General features: G+C 46.1%; 1 protein-coding gene across 1 annotated transcript in view; it reads left to right on the top strand.

The window, feature by feature from the left end:
* Nucleotides 1-19,614, top strand: part of SLIT1 (slit guidance ligand 1) — a 425,670-nt gene that overhangs the window by 93,170 nt on the left and 312,886 nt on the right. Inside the window, exon 4 of the mRNA XM_063962354.1 lies at nt 6,253-6,324. Coding sequence (XP_063818424.1) covers nt 6,253-6,324 — 72 coding nt within the window. The remainder of the gene's footprint in view (nt 1-6,252; nt 6,325-19,614) is intronic.

Genomic DNA, 19,614 nt, shown 5'->3' on the forward strand with positions numbered 1-19,614 from the left:
TAGCACAAGGTATAGGATGAGGCAGTGGAATATTTCCGGGTGTGAATGAAGTACAGGTATGGCTCATGTTGTGGGTGAGGTAGTGGTATAGTGTAAGGTGTGGGTGAGGTAGAGGTATAGATCCGGGTGTGGATTAGGTAGAGGTATAGCGTAGAGTGTGGTTATAGTAGAGGGACAGTGCAGGGTGTAAGGCAGAGGTGTGGCATAAGGTATAGGATGAGGCAGAGGAATATTTCCGGGTGTGAATGAAGTACAGGTATAGCTCATGTTGTGGGTGAGGTAGAGGTATAGTGTAAGGTGTGGGTGAAGTAGAGGTATAGCTCATGTTGTGGGTGAGGTAGTGGTATAGTGTAAGGTGCGGGTGAGGTAGAGGTATAGCATTAGGTGTGGGTGAGGTAGAGGTATAGTTTAAGGTGTGGGTGAGGTAGAGGTATAGTGTAAGGTATGGGTGAGATAGAGGTATAGTGTAAGGTGTGGGTGAGGTAGAGGTATAGTGTAAGGTGTGGGTGAGGTAAAGGTATAGTGTAAAGTGTGGGTGAGGTAGAAGTATAATGTAAAGTGTGGGTGAGGTAGAGGTATAGTGTAAGGTGTGGGTGAGGTAGAGGTATAGTGTAAGGTGTGGGTGAGGTAGAGGTATAGTGTAAGGTGTGGGTGAGGTAGAGGTATAGTGTAAGGTGTGGGTGAAGTAGAGGTATAGCTCATGTTGTGGGTGAGGTAGTGGTATAGTGTAAGGTGTGGGTGAAGTAGAGGTATAGCATTAGGTGTGGGTGAGGTAGAGGTATAGTTTAAGGTGTGGGTGAGGTAGAGGTATAGTGTAAAGTGTGGGTGAGGTAGAAGTAAAGTGTGGGTGAGGTAGAGGTATGGTGTGGGTGAGGTAGAGGTATAGTGTAAGGTGTGGGTGAGATAGAGGTATAGTGTAAGGTGTGGGTGAGGTAGTGGTATAGTGTAAGGTGTGGGTGAGGTAAAGGTATAGTGTAAAGTGTGGGTGAGGTAGAAGTATAATGTAAAGTGTGGGTGAGGTAGAGGTATAGTGTAAGGTGGGTGAGGTAGAGGTATAGCTCATGTTGTGGGTGAGGTAGTGGTATAGTGTAAGGTGTGGGTGAGGTAGAGGTATAGCATTAGGTGTGGGTGAGGTAGAGGTATAGTTTAAGGTGTGGGTGAGGTAGAGGTATAGTGTAAGGTGAGGTAGAGGTGTAAGGTGTGTGAGGAAGAAGTATAGTGTAAGGTGTGGGTGAGGTAGAGGTATAGTGTAAGGTGTGGGTGAGGTAGAGGTATAGTGTAAGGTGTGGGTGAGGTAGAGGTATGGTGTGGGTGAGGTAGAGGTATAGTGTAAGGTGTGGGTGAGGTAGAGGTGTAAGGTGTGTGAGGAAGAAGTATAGTGTAAGGTGTGAGTGAGGTAGAGGTATAGTGTAAGGTGTGGGTAAGGTAGAGGTATAGTGTAAGGTGTGGGTGAGGTAGAGGTATAGTGTAAGGTGTGGGTGAGATAGAGGTATGATGTGGGTGAGGTAGAGGTATAGTGTTAGGTGTGGGTGAGGTAAAGGTATAGTGTAAAGTGTGGGTGAGGTAGAAGTATAGTGTAAAGTGTGGGTGAGGTAGAGGTATAGTGTAAGGTGTGGGTGAGATAGAGGTATAGTGTAAGGTGTGGGTGAGGTAGAGGAATAGTGTAAGGTGTGGGTGAGGTAAAGGTATAGTGTAAAGTGTGGGTGAGGTAGAAGTATAATGTAAAGTGTGGGTGAGGTAGAGGTATAGTGTAAGGTGTGGGTGAGGTAGAGGTATAGTGTAAGGTGTGGGTGAGGCAGAGTTATAGTGTAAGGTGTGGGTGAGGTAGAGGTATGGTGTGGGTGAGGTAGAGGTATAGTGTAAGGTGTGGGTGAGGTATAGTGTAAGGTGTGGGTGAGGCAGAGTTATAGTGTAAGGTGTGGGTGAGGTAAAGGTATAGATCCGGGTGTGGGAGAGGTGGAGGTATAGTGTAAGGTGTGCGTGAGGTAGAGGTATAATGCACAGCAAGGTAGAGATTTAGCGTGGGTGTAGATGAGGCAGGAGGTATAGTGCAAGGTGGCATAACAGATGTACATGCCGCAGTGGCCAGTGTATGCCAGCCAGTAAGTTTTGTTGCTTTTAGGTGTTTTTATTAATGCGCACATTCTGAGCGTAATATACACTCAGTGTTGCCAAGTCACCCAGGGCCTGGCACCGAGATGGGCTGTGTGGCGTGACTGAATCCACATCCTCCATATTTGATGTCTGTGTAGGTACAGTATAGGTCATAGTAGTGATACTGTAAATTATGGATGAACTTGAGGAGTTGGAAATGAATCTCTAGTAAAATACGTATAATCGCTTTCGCATGTGTCCAGTCAGGGTTTCTGGCTGTGTCATTGGCTTAATGAATCATGTTAGCAAAACAATGTTCCCTTTTGATATTTACCAACATGGAGACATGAGTTACACAATGTTTACTGTTCTATTAATGCGATTGTGGATAATGCATTAAGGCCTGATCCTTAGCTGCACGCAATCCGAACACAGCGCCGGTGTTCATGTAGTTGAGTAATTAATTGCAACTGCACATGCGCAGGACGATCTGAAAACCTCTACGAGGCACGCGTCACATGTTGCTGCGGAATCAGTATGAATGACCGACACTGGTATCCCATCCATCATAATCCCAACAGCCCCCCAGTAAGCCCCCTAAACCTGACCGTTTCCCTACCCTAACCCTCCCTTGTGGGTGCCTAACCCTAACCCTCCCCGGTGGTACCAAACCCTAACCCTCCCCGGCGGTGCCTAACCCTCCCTCCCCGGTCTCTAACCCTAACCCTCCTTCCCTGGTCCCTAACCTTAACCCTCCCTCCCTGGTCCCTAACCTTAACCTTCCCTGCGCTTCCCCCTAACCGGAATCCTCCTTCTTCAGCCTAAACCTAACCTCCCCCGCGGCAGGACGCCATCGCGTCCCACTGTCCGGACGTTCGGGATGTCAGTTGTTGGTATTGTGACAACGGTATGTAGACGCCAGGATAGCGTCCTTCTTCAGGATGCTGGTGTCGGTATAGCGACTGCCGGTATCCTGGCTGTCGGTTAGTTAACTGCTTCCTGTTGCTGCAATGGGGTCAGATTGCACCAGAAAGGTGGTGATAAAGTGACGGGCAGTGGTTGGGAGGTGGTTAGTAGTGCGTGCAAAAAGGGTCCATCCATTGGGCGTGTTTTGGGAGAGTTCACAGCCGCAGGTGTAGGAACCTGGAGAAACTGCATCCACCAAAGGGCTTGTGCACGTTCCGATGGTGGCATATAAGGAAGCACCAACCGGTATTACAGCGGGCACGGGCACTAAGAGAGGGCGTCTCGGTCCTAGCAGATTTGACCACATGGATAAAGAAAGAAGGCGTTTGTAGGCTATTTACATGAGCTCACAGACGGCGATTGCTGATTGACGCTGCTGCGTTCACTATAGCGTGCAACCTAAAATCAGGCCCTAAATGTGTCCTTGTCTCCCAGACAAGCTGGTGTTGTGCTATGCAGATACATGGAACAGTGACGGTCACAAGTCTGCTGCTCATGCATCGCTCTCATAATTGGTCACATGAAATTGGTTGGAGACCACAGTGCTGGAAGAGCCTATTGTGGAGAGTGAGCTCTGCTGCTCGCAGGAACAAAGCTCCGGCAGAACAGTATTCCTGCGTGCAGAGCTTCCTCGCTCAGTGCATCCCCAACAAAGGCATCACTCTGGCTCTTTTATGTGATGTGATATTGAATTACACAAAGGCACCTCTCTTACAGCCAGAATATGTCCTCCATTCATGTGTGAGGACAGATTGGTGTCCTGCTCTGTGCATGGAATCGCAGTACACGATCATCTGAGGTTTTTCTGGGGTCTCGTTACCGGGATGGCTGGGTTAATCACGCTGCAGCTTTCTTCCAGATCATGCCAGCCAGCCCAAAGGCTGGTTATAATACGGAAGGCAAGGCACCCTTTATACCGGTGTCTGGTACTCATTTCCCATTCAAAGGGACCACAAACTGAGTGCTACTGTAATGGGTCCTACACACTTTGCGATCCGCCGCCGAGCTGCCTGACGGCGGATACGGCCGACGGGCGACCTGGCGGCGGGGGGGGGGGTCAGTGACGGGAGAGTGAAGTTTCTTCATTCCCCCCGTCACCTGGCTCTATAGCAGTGCAGGCATATATGGACGAGATCGTCCATATTAGCCTGCATGTACAAGCGACGGGGCACCAGCGATGAACGAGCGCGGGGCCGAGCATCGTTCATCGCTGAAGCCTCCACACTGAACGATATGAACGGTATCTCATTCATTAATGATCGATCATATCTTTCAGTATTCTCGCCCAGTGTGTAGAGCCCTTAAGAGGAGACTGCTCAGCTTCTAAATGTCATTTATCTAGTACAGGGGAAGATGTATCAAATCTTGGAGAGAGATAAAGTGGATGGAGATAAAGTACAACCCCATCAGCTCCTAACTGTCATGTGACAGGCTGTGTTTGAGAGTTGACAGTTAGGAGATGATTGGCTGGCACTTTAAATCTTTTTGCAAGCTTTGATGAGTCGGGATATGGTCATTAGGTCGACCACTATTGGTCGACATGCAGTAGGTTGACATGGACACTAAGTCGACATGCACTGGGTCGCCGTGGAAAAGGTCAACATGCGTTTTTCATGTTTTTTTTCCATTTTTTTTACTTTTTCATACTTTACGATCCATGTGGACTACGATTGGGAACAGTAACCTGTGCCGAGCGCAGCCGCAGCGGAGTTAGGTACCTTGCCCGAAGCATGGCGAGCGGAGCTGGTGCACCAATTGGGGTTCCCCGTCACTTTATGAAGAAAACCACACCAAAACTCATGTCGACCTTTTCCGTGTCAACCTTGTTCATGTCGACATAATGACCACGTTGACCTAGTGACCATGTCGACCTAATGCATGTCAACCAATAGTGGTTGACCTAATGACCCATACCCGTTAAATCTCCCCCATAGCATGTAAAGTGACAGAAGCTGGTTGGTATGGGCGATTTCTCTACTTTATCTCTCTCCAAGATTTGATAAGACTTCCCCGCCTCCCCCCTAAGATTTTCTCTGCCCCAGTCACAGATGTTGCATTTCTGTAGAGGGGTGTCCACACCAGGTGGAGATCATTAGATCAAAAGTGTCTAGGTCGACAATGTTTAGGTCAACCACTATAGGTCGACAGTCACTAGGTCGATAGGGTTGGAAGGTCGACAGGGTTTCTATGTCGACATGTGTCAGGTCGATAGGGCAAAAGGTCGACATTAGTTGTTTTTTTTTGTTTTTTTTTTCGTTTTCTTCGTAGAGTGACCGGGAACCCCAATTAGAGCACCATGTCCCCTCGCATGGCTCGCTTCGCTCGCCATGCTTCGGGCAAGGTGCCTCGCTCCGCTACCGCTTCACTCACAGATTACCGTTCCAATCGTAGTCCACGTGGATCGTTAAGTATGAAAAAGTTCAAAAAAAGAATTAAAAAAAACAAACAAACTCATGTCGACCTTTTGACCTGTCGATCTAGCACATGTCGACCTAGAAACCCTGTCGACCTTCCAACCCTGTCGACCTAAACATTGTCGATCTAGACAGTGTCGATCTTCAGACCGGATCCCGTCCACACCATAGTAGGGGTGTGACTGCCTCTTTGTTAGACCCGGCTTAAGGCACGCCATGCCTCAGGACTTTTTTTGCCTGGGCTACCACAACCCCTATGGTGCCCCTCACCCCATAATCAATATGAAATAAATTGCTCTTTTCACATCATTTTCTCTGTACACAGAATTATCTAAACCTGTCTGTGTGATAAAATGGGCTCATTATCATTTCGCTTGTAAATATTGCAGTACAAATGGTTGTTAAATTTTTTTTTTTATTGAATAAAATCTACATTTACATCTTATCCTTTTCATTTAACCGGTGAGACAGACATAGACTCGCGTTCCGGGTACTCCTGCCGTCAATGAGAAATTAAAACATCTTGAGAGCTAATCCTCAGTGCTTGTGAGCCGTAGCGTTGCAGAATGTAAATGTATAAACATCAATGCAGATGGCGGTAATGAATACAGCGGCGGGCCTTGTATTCTAGGGGAAGGGTATTTGTGCCTGTAGGGCTTACACTGGGTGGCGGGCAATGTAATATGCCGCTGACGGTTACATCCTGGTATTTTAAGCATGCTGTCAGTGGGGTACATAGTATAACCCGATATCCTGTTTGTGCCCCTCTCTTCTTCAGGCGCCTCAACCGAAACCAGCTGCACACTCTACCCGAGCTCCTGTTCCAAAACAACCAGGCACTCTCCAGGGTGTGAGTACCAACATACCAATATCAGATTTACTCATGACATAACGTTACCTGCCGTGCTATCTGACTGTACTATATGTTGTAACCGCCCTTGGGTGGTTATTTTGTAGCTTGGTATATTTTTATATATTTAAGTAGACTTCTTTAAATACATTTTTTTACGTTTTAAATATTGATGGATACACCCAGACGAGCTTATTGTTCTGTAATGTTCTCCGCTCTATTACGTTTATTTTATATAGTTTTGTTTGTGCGGGAAGTTTTTATTTGGCCGCCCCTATGAGTGTAACTATTTGCAACCAGACTTGACAGTATAGTAACTACACTATTTGGTGAACAGGTTTCCCAATGACGGTTTGTAGACTTGGCGGAGTAAGTTAGCACCCCACCAGTCATTGGGACATTGAGTAGACGTATCACCAGCTTACAGCCTAATCCGCTGCTGTGCTAGCTTTGTCACAGGGTGCTTTGAATTGTACAGTTCAGACTGTAGTTTCTAAACCTGCAAAACATATCCGTGTGTTTCTCACCCTCTCCTGATCCACTAATCACAGGTAAGAGGCTGGGTAGGGACTACAATTTAAGTTTATTAGACACCGGATGTCGGCGTTGTGTCCTCTGAGACTCCGCTATTACTATGTGTCCATCACTGCAATTATTATATGTTTGTGTTTGACGTAGAAGTCAAATGAAACGTTAATTGTCGAGGATTATACTTGGTGTTTTCAAACACCTCAAATCCTACTTTCCTCACCTGCTGGCGCCGGATGGGTGGCCCTGTTCTCACTATTGGACTGGTTTGAATTTACTTGTTTGCCCAGATAGATTGAAAGATTCATCACCAACATATGTTAGAAAATACTTCCCAATAATACTGTAAAACGCTGGCTGAGGGGAATTGGCCTGTTCCTGTAACTTGTTTCTTTCCTTTATTACCTGAAAACAACACAATGGGGTACATTCAGTGTCTGACTGGGGCATGAAGGGCCCACCAGGGGAACGCAGTTATAGGGGCCCATACTTAGGGGTGTGGCCAACCTACAACCTGCACAGTCTGGAACCTGATTCCTAGAGGAAGGAGTGGGCCCTCAGGCAGTGGGGCCTACCGGTGGTTTCCCTGGTACCCCTGTGGGTCAGTCCGACCCTGGGTACATTTACTAAGGTGGGAGTTTTTTGAGAACTGGTGATGTTGCATATAGCAATCAATCATATTCTATCTATTATCTTCTAGTAGCAGCTAGATAAATGTTAAGTAGAATCTGATTGGTTGCTAAGAGCAACATCACCAGTTCTAAAGAACTCCCACCTTAGTAAATTTACCCCAATGATTGGTGGGCCTTCATAGTGGGGTTGTCCGGGAGTTGCTGACTTATCAGCTGTGACGCAAAGAGTAGGATTCAACTGCAGGCAATGTCCGCAAAGTTCTGTCTGTGCAAGGGTCTTCCTCCGTGCTAAGAAGTTGGGGGCATTTTTGTACAAAAAGGGGGTCTCTTGTTACAGTATGCTTGTATGGGGTGAGCCCAGTTGAGACTTTGCATCGGGCCACTAGCTGTAACAGTGGGAGGGGGAATCTCAGTATTGCTGCGAAATGAATGGGAAGCCTCAGATTATACCGTCCACCTAATCATGTGCCGCTAACTTCTTTCCTGGTTCCTACAAACCACTTCATTTTTGCATTATGAGTCCCCTTTCCTGCATAATATGCCGACAATTATACGGTTAATAAGCCAACCCATTGCATGCCATCCCCCCTTTGTGCCTCCTTTTGTATTGGCTGTAGGGGCCCACCTCGACGTCTGATTGTTATCGCACACAGAAACCCATATAAATGTCGCACACATAAACCCAAATCATCTAGATTGAATGTTTAGAGATTTGGTGGAGAACAAATCTCCTGGCTCCTCCCACATTGTTCCCCGCTCATTATTCTTCCCTACTTTGGGCTGTTCAATAGGCGCCAGGCCTTTAGAAAACGCTGGGCTGTGCTGTCACTTTCCGGCTGTTTTGATCTCTCCTAAACACCATAATTAATCCAATTGCAACAGGAAAAAACAACAGCGAAGGAATGTTAAATCTGGTTCAGTCCACCCCCTAAGCTGACATCCGTAGTAAATAAGAGACATTTGCATGTATTTATCGTGTAATGTTGTGTGGTGGGGGGCTGCCAGCTCCCAGCTACACAGTTTACGTGTCTTCACAAATGTTCTGCATTTCTTCTCATTTATACGATTGTCTTCGTGTGCGTGGAAGGAATTTCTGCATTCGTGTGACCAAACACTGCCATTTGTGTCATGTCATACTGTGTACTTTGTATCATTCAATGCTTTGAAAAATGTGTTTTATTTAATTTCCATTGTGTGCGTTTTGGATACAATAACGCAGTTTTATTGACCCTGGTAAGAGCCATCAGTGAGGCATGCCGATAGTTACCAGTAAAGTGGTCCTAATGAGAGGTACAGTAGTAAAGCTTTCCTGCTCAGTTATTGCCGTTTGTTGTCACCCAGCTGTTGCCCTACACAGATCATAGGGCCTCATTCAGGTCCCATGGCGACCGCAATTTGCCCTAGAAAGTGCTGATGCGCACACGCAGGTCCAACCCTGCACGGCACAACAATGATAACACAACTGCCTCTATGCATCAGGAAGGGGTAGGAGAGAAAAACGCATCTCCATATTTGTTTGGACACTATTGGGCACCCCCTGAAATGGTGAAAGCAAGACTGAAGGGTTGTTCATCTACCTGAGGGAGTGTTGGAGTAATACACCTCGGGAATACAGCGTCCAGCCTTGTTACCCGTCTGCCGATACGTAATGCAACAAGGACACCATAGGTTTAGACGGAACCCATCCACTGCTTTCGCTTGTACTGATGTGGTTCCATACAGTGCACATGCTCTGCTTCACCGGACACTTTACAAGCTGCGATACTGCTTATAAACATAACGTAGAAATCATATACAGATCTTGCGGTCCATGATCTCCGAGCCTCCTTAGTTTTCTCCTTCATGTTAGCCAATAAATTGTATTGCGACCCACATGCCGCACCTATTACTGTATAAAGTGGGTGATATCCTGCTCTCCCGGACCTGCAGAAAGCTGGCACGCTCTCTTACTGCTGGTTATTAGACTTGGCTGCATACCAGTTCGGTGTATTAAAAACTGTAACCAAAGGGAGATGTTGCTAGGTGAGGGGACATTCCCCAAAACGAATCCCTTTCCCATATTGCGTTTTATGGATTGCAAGCCTGGTTTTCATTTTAAGAAAATGTTGTATCCTCTTAAATACGTAACACAAGATAAGATAGAATGTGGATAAGGAGTCCACCTGCCGCACTGCAGTGTGTACTTTATATTCAGATCTGCTGACCACAGCAAAGACTAATAATATGCAAAACGGGGTAGTGTTGGCCATGTTTTCTGGGTGTGCTGCACCCTTGGATTCTTTTGTTAGTGCCCTTGTCGTTGTCATCATGTGTGTCTTGTTCTCAGTTCACCCCTTTCTGTAAGCTCTGTGACACCCAGATGTGTAGGGAACAGCTGAGGCATCAGGCAGCGACGCTCCAAATCTGCCCTCCCGTAACATCTCCCGATCATTATACTGCGCCGCGACTTGTGTCCCCTCAGGTGTAACTGATGCTTTGCCCTTCCTGCTATGTTAGTGAAGTGCATAAACGGGATGGAGCATCCTAGGCCGAAAGGGGTTATTAGGGAAATTGATGTTTAGATGATCAGTCATACTTACGGCGAGCCAACGTTCATTTTATGTCTTCATGCAAGGACAGATTAGAGATGTCTTCTTTTATTGTTATTGGTCAAAGGGAGGTTATCATCAGAATATAAGTGTCTTGTACCATTGCGGCAGGACAATAAACATGTTGTAAGCCGATTTCTCGTTGTTTTTAAACGCGTAAGCATTTTCATATTAGCTAGTGTATTGTACTTTGCAAATACAATCAGCCTGTGCCTGGTACTCCGGGATCCTTGAACGAAATCTGTTTTTAGATATCATAATACTTTATATGTGTATAGTGCAGTCTGCACTTCTAACCAGTTAAACTGGCCAAAAATAGGAATGCATGATTGGCATAGTGGTTAGCATTACTACCTCACAGTGCTGAAGTCATCACTTCAACTCCTGCCCAAGGCAGTATCTGTGTGGTGTTTGTATGTTCTCCCATCATTTGCGTGGGTTCCCTCCTGGTTCTTCGGTTTCCTCCCATACTCCAAAAACGTACTGGACTGTTATTTGGCTTGTGAGGAAAAATGAATCCTATTGTGTATGTTTGTGTCCTAACTAAAGGCCCCAATACATTAGCGACACATTGCGGCAATTTCCCGATCCCCAGAGGTCCAGGTCGAGGAATCGGGAATATTAAACAAGTTTAAAAATCTATGGGTGTCGTGGACACCCACGAGTGGGAATAGACTCGGGCCCCCTGCCGGCATCCAGGATCCCCGTGTCGGTATGCTGACCTCCGGGATCCCGACCGCCGGTCACCTGACTACATCCCGCCTATCTCTGCTGTGGACCAGCTCCCATTAGAATTCCATGGGTGCACACTTGATTTAATAATGTATGGAAACTTTCACTCCGCATTTTCCATCACTACATTTTACGTTACATTCACTGTCTCCCACTATTTCACTGAGCTGTACATAGTAGATGCTAAAATTGCTTAAAAAACAAACAAACTATACAGCTGCTCTAATGGGATCCGGTCTGAAAATCGACACTGTCTAGGTCAACAATGTTTAGGTCGACCACTATAGGTCGACAGTCACTAGGTCGACAGGGTTGGAAGGTCGACAGGTGCTAGGTCGACATGAGTTTTTCACATTTTTTTTTAAACTTTTTCATACTTAACGATCCACGTGGACTACGATTGGAATGGTAATCTGCTCGAAGCATGGCGAGTGAAGCGAGCCATGCGAGGTGACATGGTGCACTAATTGGGGTTCCCGGTCACTCTACAAAGAAAACGACATCCCCAAAAAATCCCAAAACCTCATGTCGACCTTTTGACCTGTCGACCTAGCACATGTCGACTTAGAAACCCTGTCGACCTTCCAACCCTGTCGACCTAGTGACTGTCGACCTATAGTGGTCGACCTAAACATTGTCGACCTAGACACTGTCGATCTAATGATCCAGACCCCGCTCTAATACATGATCTATGTTTGCAAACTAAAGACTATAATACACAGTGCTATGCAATAATACACATTTATGGGTGTCTCAAGGTTCAACTAAAGTGCAGACACCACAAAGTGAGGACACTGTAAGCCAGACTTCCTCCGTGCTAGAAGCTCACCTAGATATCAGGGTACAGAGAGTTCTCCTTATATTGCCACTGTTCTGCTGCACATAGGAACAAATCATCTAAGAGCAGACGTATCGAGTAATGTAATCATGCAAATATTTACTGCCAGCGGCCCGAGGAAGCTGCATAATAGCATGGGGAACTTACAAGGGGCGAGAAGGGCTGATTCTTGTTTTTCCAAAACAAATTAACATCAAGCATGAGAGATCTCTTTGCATTTTGTATCAGGCATCTTGAATTGTTTTTATTATTATTATTATTATCCGTACAATTGTATAGAATGCATATTTTTTTACTTCAATGCTGATTGGTTGCCATGGGCAACTTCTCCACTGGCTCCCTTCTCCACTCTTTTCACTGCTTCATGAATAGACCCCTATAACTTTAATGGTATCCGGTCTCTAGGTCGACCACTCTTAGGTCGACAATGTCTAGGTCGACCACTATTGGTTGACAGTAACTAGGTCGACGGGGTCTCTAGGTCGACAGGTCAAAAGGTCGACAGGAGTTTGAACTTTTTCATACTTAACGATCCACAGGGACTATGATTGGGAATAGTAACCTTGCCCGAAGTTCGCTCGCCATGCGAGGGGACGCGGTGCACTAATTGGGGTTCCCAGTCACTGTACAGAGAAAACAACACCAAAAAATAAATAAAAAACCTCATATAGACCTTTTGACCTGTCGACCTAGAACATTTCAACCTAGAAACCCCGTTGACCTAGAATCCCTGTCGACTTAGTTACTGTCGACCAATAGTGATCGACCTAGACACCGTCGACCTAAGTGTGGTCGACCTTCCATACCACACCCGACTTTAATATTTTGCCATAAAACATGTGCAGTCCTGTAATGTTAGCTGATGTGATGACTTTGTTACAATAAATGTGTTGCAAGTAAAATGATCGTATTTCCATCCTCTGTGTTAAAGAAAGTCACATTGGCCCTCATTCCGAGTTGTTCGCTCGCTAGCTGCTTTTAGCAGCATTGCACACGCTAAGCCGCCGCCTACTGGGAGTGAATCTTAGCATAGCAGAATTGCGAACGAAAGATTAGCAGAATTGCGAATAGAAAATTCTTAGCAGTTTCTGAGTAGCTTCAGACCTACTCCTACACTGCGATCAGTTCAGTCAGTTTCGTTCCTGGTTTGACGTCACAAACACACCCAGCGTTCGCCCAGACACTCCCCCGTTTCTTCAGACACTCCCGTGTTTTTCCCAGAAACGCCAGCGTTTTTTCGCACACTCCCAGAAAACGGCCAGTTTCCGCCCAGAAACACCCACTTCCTGTCAATCACACTACGATCACCAGAACGATGAAAAATCCTCGTTAGGCCGTGAGTAAAATATCAAACTTTTGTGCTAATTTACTTGACGCAGGCGCACTGCGAACATTGCGCATGCGCAGTTTGCGACTAATCGCTTCGTAGCGAAAAAAAATAACGAGCGAACAACTCGGAAATGACCCCCATTGGCCAATGTGTGCTGTGATGGCACAGGTAAGAGTAAAATGTCTCAGTGAGGTCAGAAGCTGGCATCCTTACCATGCTGTTATAATGGGGGTCATTCCGAGTTGATCACACGTAGCAACTTTTTGCTGCTCGTGCGATCAACTTGACGCCGCCTATGGGGGAGTGTATTTTAGCATAGCAGGGCTGCAACCGCTTGTGCAGCCCTGCTATGCTAAAAAAGTTTCATGTAAAACAAGACCAGCCCTAGACCTACTTACCATTTGCGACGGATCCAGCGATGCAGGTCCCGACCCTGACGTCAGACATCCGCCCTCAAAATGCCTGGACACGCCTGCGTTCGCTGGACCACTCTCAGTTGACGCCCCGACACAGCCTTCCTCCTTTCAATCTTCTTGCGGTCGCCACTGCGACTGCTTTCCTCGTTCCCGGCGTTGTTACTCTCAACGCCGCGCATGCGCAGTTCCGACCCGATCGCACCGCTGCGAAGAAGTGCAGCGTGCAATCGGGTTGGAATGACCCCCATTGTGCGGTGATGCGTGCCGTAAACGCAGTGACGTAATCTTCGGGTGCAGTGGCCAGACAGCCGGGAGCGGGCTGCGGGCACACCTGAACACTCTTGGTGCAGGGATATAAGGTGAGCTTTTTGATTAATTGTGTTTGTATCCTGACGAAAATTCTGTTGAATTGAAACGTTGAAAGTAGGCTGTGGTCCTGTGCATCATTTGCACAAGCCGTGAGTGCCGCTTCTCCTCCATGTATGTGTATATATATATATATATATATATATATATATATATAGAGTCAGAGGTCTCCCCCAGCCAGGCTTTGCACCTCGAAACATTGACGTAAAAGCTCACTTTATATTCACCAAGTCCTGCAGTGCCGTATGTACTGTCCCAGGCTGGGGGAGAACTCTCACTCTACATACCTCTATACAAGGGCACGCAGGCATTCTATATACATACATCAGAGTGCCAATCCAGAAAGCATATATATATATATATATATATATATATATATATATATAATAAAGGCTAACACTGCTTCTGCCGACGCTGATCTGAGATTACTGTTATGTCGTTCCATCATTTTGATGGGCTGGTAACATATATATATATATGTATATATATATACAAGTATATATACTGTATATAATGGAAGTGCTGCACTTACTGTACATCTTCCAAACGAGAATCCAGCCGCTGGGGTGTCCACACAATAACCCAATAAGGGTCTTCAATTCTAGAAAGGTAAAGGAGGGGGCACTCTCCAGACTGATGCAGCTATTCAAGCAGCACTATTTAGATACACATACTTAACTTATAGTCCCAAACGTTTTCGGTGGAAGCTGGACCTTTATCAGGAGACACTAATACACAAACACATAGGCAGCAAATCCCATATTCATCCAGCTGCCGGGACTATAAGTATGTTTATCTAGATAAATACTGCTTGAATAGCTACATCAGTCTGGAGAGTGCCCTTATAGAATATATAAGATTTATTTTCAGATGTGACAATCCCTCAAACCCATTAATTAATGTTATGCCTGCATTAAAGAGAAGAACTATTATCAATGATTCATTTGGGGGGTTATACAAAATGTGTAATGATTCAGAATAGTTTCTGTTTTCCTTTTAGACGTCAGGGTTTAGTACATAAAGCCTGGCGCTGCTCCAGCAATTTGTCATTTCATCCCACTTTTTGGCCCAATCTGTTCCCCCTTTTTCCTGGCTAACAATGAGGACAATTTGGAAGCGTAGGTCGGAATACTGTTTGCACTTGGTGACATCCTCTTTAATCGATGGGGAGAAGGTGAGAGTTTGTAGCGCGGGGGAAACACATCATTAAGATTGCTTCCTCTGGTTTTGTCTGAGGGATAAAGAGACAAGAGAAGTGATGAAACGATGTGAAGCCACCACAGAAGATCCTGGCGTCGGGGGCCGCTGTTTCCATGGTAACTTGAGCTTGATTTGGATTCTTGCCATCGGTCAGTGACTTTGTGGTGATTAGTTCACTCGCCCCGGGGAATTCGCCGGGTTTCGTCTCGGTTTTGGTTTTTCTTTTGTATGTTTTTTCTTTTGCTTTTTTGAGTGTGAAACTCAGAAAGACTGGCGGTCACTGGGTAAACAGAGTCTCCTTCCGTATATAACACTTAGCCCTCTGGCATATAATTGCTGACTTCTACAACGATTTAAAGGTTTTAGGGGGTATTTTGCATTGAAATTTCATGTGGATGTTTAATACGCTGTCAGATTTTTAAATTTTAATTTCTACAGTGAATTTACAATATCTGTTGGAGAATTCCAATAATTTTTTTTTAAATGTTTTGTCTGTTGTCGTGCTCCATAGCCCCCCCCCTCCTCCCTTCCCCTCCAGAACTGAATTTGTGAAAAGTCTTTAGGATCCTGGTCTCTGCTAATCGCAGCTGTCTTATACAAATTATACTGCAAGCTGGAGGGCGGAGGGGGTGAAATGAGATCCTTCTCCCTAATTATGTCTGTTGTAAATACAGTGACATGGCGGAACTTTCATTCAAGCCTGGCCAGTGCCCTTGTTTATATAACTCCTACAGTTTCAATATATATATATATATATATATGTGTAGGTTAATGTAGACACTACAGTTTAGCAGCTGGGTAGATATCCCACCCCCACCCCACGTGCGCGCACACACACACACTCTCCCCCCAGAAAATGTATTTATATTTTCCTTGAAAAATGATACAGTCTTTTCTATTTTATGTATTTATGGAGACGCTGAGGCTGTTATAGGGGTGTAAACGCCCACGTGGCACTGGCCACACCCACACAGCACAGGCCACACCCACACGGCACTGGCCACACCCACACAACACTGGTTACTAGGGATGGCCGTCGCCACCTCATCCATCGATGGATGGCTCAACTGAAATCATTGATGGTAACAAACTATCTGGCCATGTACCATCGACGGTTTCCAGTGCGCAAGTGCGCCGGTCAGTCAGTTCTAATGTTAGCAGTCTTAACTTGGGGGTGGGCATGGGGGTGGAGTCTAGTTCGGCGCGTGGGCACTGTCGTGTGTGAGAGGCGGGAGTGCTGCTCCAAAGCTGACTTGACAGACTCAGCGCTTCTCACACACACAGTGCAGCACTGTGTGTAAGGGGGTGGAACCAGCCAAGGTTACCATCGATGGCGGGCGACTATCCGAATTGCCGCCATCGATGGCAATCCTATTCGACCGGTGGCCATCCATACTGGTCACAGCTCCTCGACTACTCACAATCGGCCCTTGATCATTTTCAGCCCCAGGCCCATGTGACCCTTAATCCGGCAGTGCCCTTACCATCGTCCATTAGGACTAGTTGCAAATAGGAAAAAAATATCACTGGTCTAAAACTGATTCCATTCTGCCCCCTGAAGCATTGGTTTAGGCATGTGTCGTCTAGTTTGCCAATATACTGACTGCAGCAGTGGTCGTGTCGGATGTACAGTACCTGGTGTGCAGTGAGACATAGGATTCTGCTTTTCATCCGGCAGCTGCCCTTACTACAGAATAAAGATGCACTGAGAAGTTACAGCCAGCATAAAGAAGCTGGGAAGTGCTGCTGTGTATCTCTGGAAATGAGGTGCTGTTGCCTGCCATGGTGAAAGCCCTTACGCCTGCTCATCTTGCTAGAATGAAGTAGATGACCCTATTGTGCATCTCCTGCTCTACAATCTGTGCTCCGGATTCTGTCTCTGTTCTTTATACTTTTGTTTTGAACAAGGGGCTGTCGGCACAGTGACGATGATAGGGGAACAATGGATAAAATAAATTGTCAGTGCCTTTATATATCTGGATATACAGTTTTGTGGTGATATTTAATGATCATATTGTTTTACAGTATGACAGTAGAACTCCATTTTAATTCAGATATTTCTTACCCTAGTTCATAGGTATATTAGTACAAGTGAAGTTAATATATAGAAATGCCTGTAAGTAATCCATAGAAACAGTTAGCGCAGATGTCATCCCTTATTATCGCTGAGTTGTGACGTTATCACTTTAATGTTCATTGGGGAGTCTACATTCAGTGATCTGTTAAAAGTATGGTGCAGCATTGTGCTTCTATAGTCACCCGGTGGAGCAGCGCTATGCAAGGACTCTCACAATATGAACATTGGGTGGCTGCTTCTGCAGTCACTGTGAGGAGCACTGCTCCACTAGGCAATGAGAGGTGTGTCTTCCGTAGAGATCTGATCACTGGTTGGCTACTTCTGCAGTCACTGTGAGGAGCACTGCTCCACTAGGCAATGAGAGGTGTGTCTTCCGTAGAGATCTGATCACTGGTTGGCTGCTTCTGCAGTCACTGCTAGGAACACTGCTCCACTAGGCAATGGGAGGTGTGTCTTCCCTTGAGATCTGATCACTGGTTGGCTACTTCTGCAGTCACTGTGAGGAGCACTGCTCCACTAGGCAATGGCAGGTGTGTCTTCCGTAGAGATCTGATCACTGGTTGGCTGCTTCTGCAGTCACTGCTAGGAACTCTGCTCCACTAGGCAATGGGAGGTGTGTTTTCCCTTGAGATCTGATCACTGGTTGGCTGCTTCTGCAGTCACTGCTAGGAACACTGCACCACTAGGCAATGGGAGGTGTGTCTTCCCTTGAGATCTGATCACTGGTTGGCTACTTCTGCAGTCACTGTGAGGAGCACTGCTCCACTAGGCAATGGGAGGTGTCTTCCGTAGAGATCTGATCACCGGCAGTCACTGGGGGTAATTCAGACCTGATCGTTGCTATGCGTTTTCGCACAGCGGGCGATCAGATCTGAACTGCACATGTGCCTGCACCGCAATGCACCAGCGCATCGCACAACAGCACCGGGCATCGGTGCCTAGCGACGGGATGGTGCGAAAAAAGCGTTCGCACAGGCGATCGCAAGGAGATTGACAGGAAGAGGCCGTTTGTGGGTGGCAACTGACCGTTTTACAGGAGTGTCCGGAAAAACGCAGGAGGGACCAGGTGTTTTCAGGGAGGGTGTCTGACGTCGGCTCCGGCCCTGATCAGCAGCAAACACTAGCAGCGGCTAACTAAGTACTGGGCTATGCAGAGACTGCACAAACTTATGTTTGTGCAACTTTGCTGCAAAAGCGATCGCCCACTTGCACATACCTTATACCCTCCCCCTGAAGGCGGCGACTATCTAATCGCAGGGCAGCAAAAAAAGGCAGCACTGCGATTGGGTCTGAATTACCCCCACTGTGAGGAGCACTGCTGCACACGGCAGGGAGGAGGGGTGTCTTTCACGGAGATCTGATGGCCAGGTGGCTACTTCTGCAGTCACTATACGGAGCACTGTTACACAAGGCAATGGAAGTTGATTTTAATTTAGCACTCCAAATTGCATTACAAAAAATGAAACATAAACTACCCCTAACTTCCCAATATTATATATAAATACTGTAACAAAAATTACAAGAAAGTGTGTGGCGGTTTCCGTAACCTCATTAGCATCTTAGATCGTTAATATGCTATGTTATAAAGTTACACTTTTACTTTGCTTTTTTTATTTTATTTTAATGCTGGAAATTGGTTGCCCATCGTGCATAATTAGACAGTTTTCCTATAGGACAACATTCTATTGCTCCCGTCTTACTCAAATGAGGGGTGTATAAGTCATTAACTTGATTCTGGGATTTAAACAAGGGCTGGAGCTGATATTTCAGCAAAGCGTTACTGATGAATAGCTGACCCTTTCACCTCATCTTGAGCAAGGTTTAATTAAACTGTCAGCACAGGACAGTCAGACAAAGGGGGCAGGGTTTTGTCCGGCGCTGAGGACTTTGTCTTAAATGAAATGAAGAACTGTTAAAAATTGATCACTTTCCTACAAAGAAAATCACAAAGGATTGGGGGTGACCCGGGGTCCCGCTAGTTCCAAAGATTTCAAATCTCTCTAAGTAAACTACACAGTTTTCTCCAGCGGTCTTTTCAGCTGTATAAGGAAGCTATTATTTCTGCTCAATAAAAACTTCCATTATCTAACTACCATAAATCCAGCGCGGAAGGACGGCCGTTAGTAATATGAACTCCACATCAGATTGTCTCATATTTGCAATTAAAAATATTTGAACACATTGTGATTGATATACTGTAGCAGATAGCAAAGTCTAGGAGTAAAGCTGGGTACACACTGGAGTGGTTGGGACGATTTGTCATTTCGTAAAGACAAATCGCCTATATTGCACAGTGTATACGGATGATTGCGCACCACCGCGGTTGATGGAGACGGTTGTCACATGATCGTTCTGTTGTTCATAAAACTTGTTCTAATATGTACACAGAATCTGGGCACAAGATTTTAATTTAATGTTTGAATGAATGCCCATCCGAGGGTGGGGAGGGGGGAGGGAGGGGGAGAATAGTAGGGACATGATGAAGAGAAATTGCTGAGCGAGGAGAAATGTGCAGGACAGTAGGGCAACTGGGGAAAAGCTCAGTCATTTTGGGGAGGATGTGCAGTTGGGTTGGAGGTTGAA

Source organism: Pseudophryne corroboree, chromosome 3 (assembly GCF_028390025.1).
Source record: "Pseudophryne corroboree isolate aPseCor3 chromosome 3, aPseCor3.hap2, whole genome shotgun sequence".
Classification (NCBI taxonomy): domain Eukaryota; kingdom Metazoa; phylum Chordata; class Amphibia; order Anura; family Myobatrachidae; genus Pseudophryne; species Pseudophryne corroboree.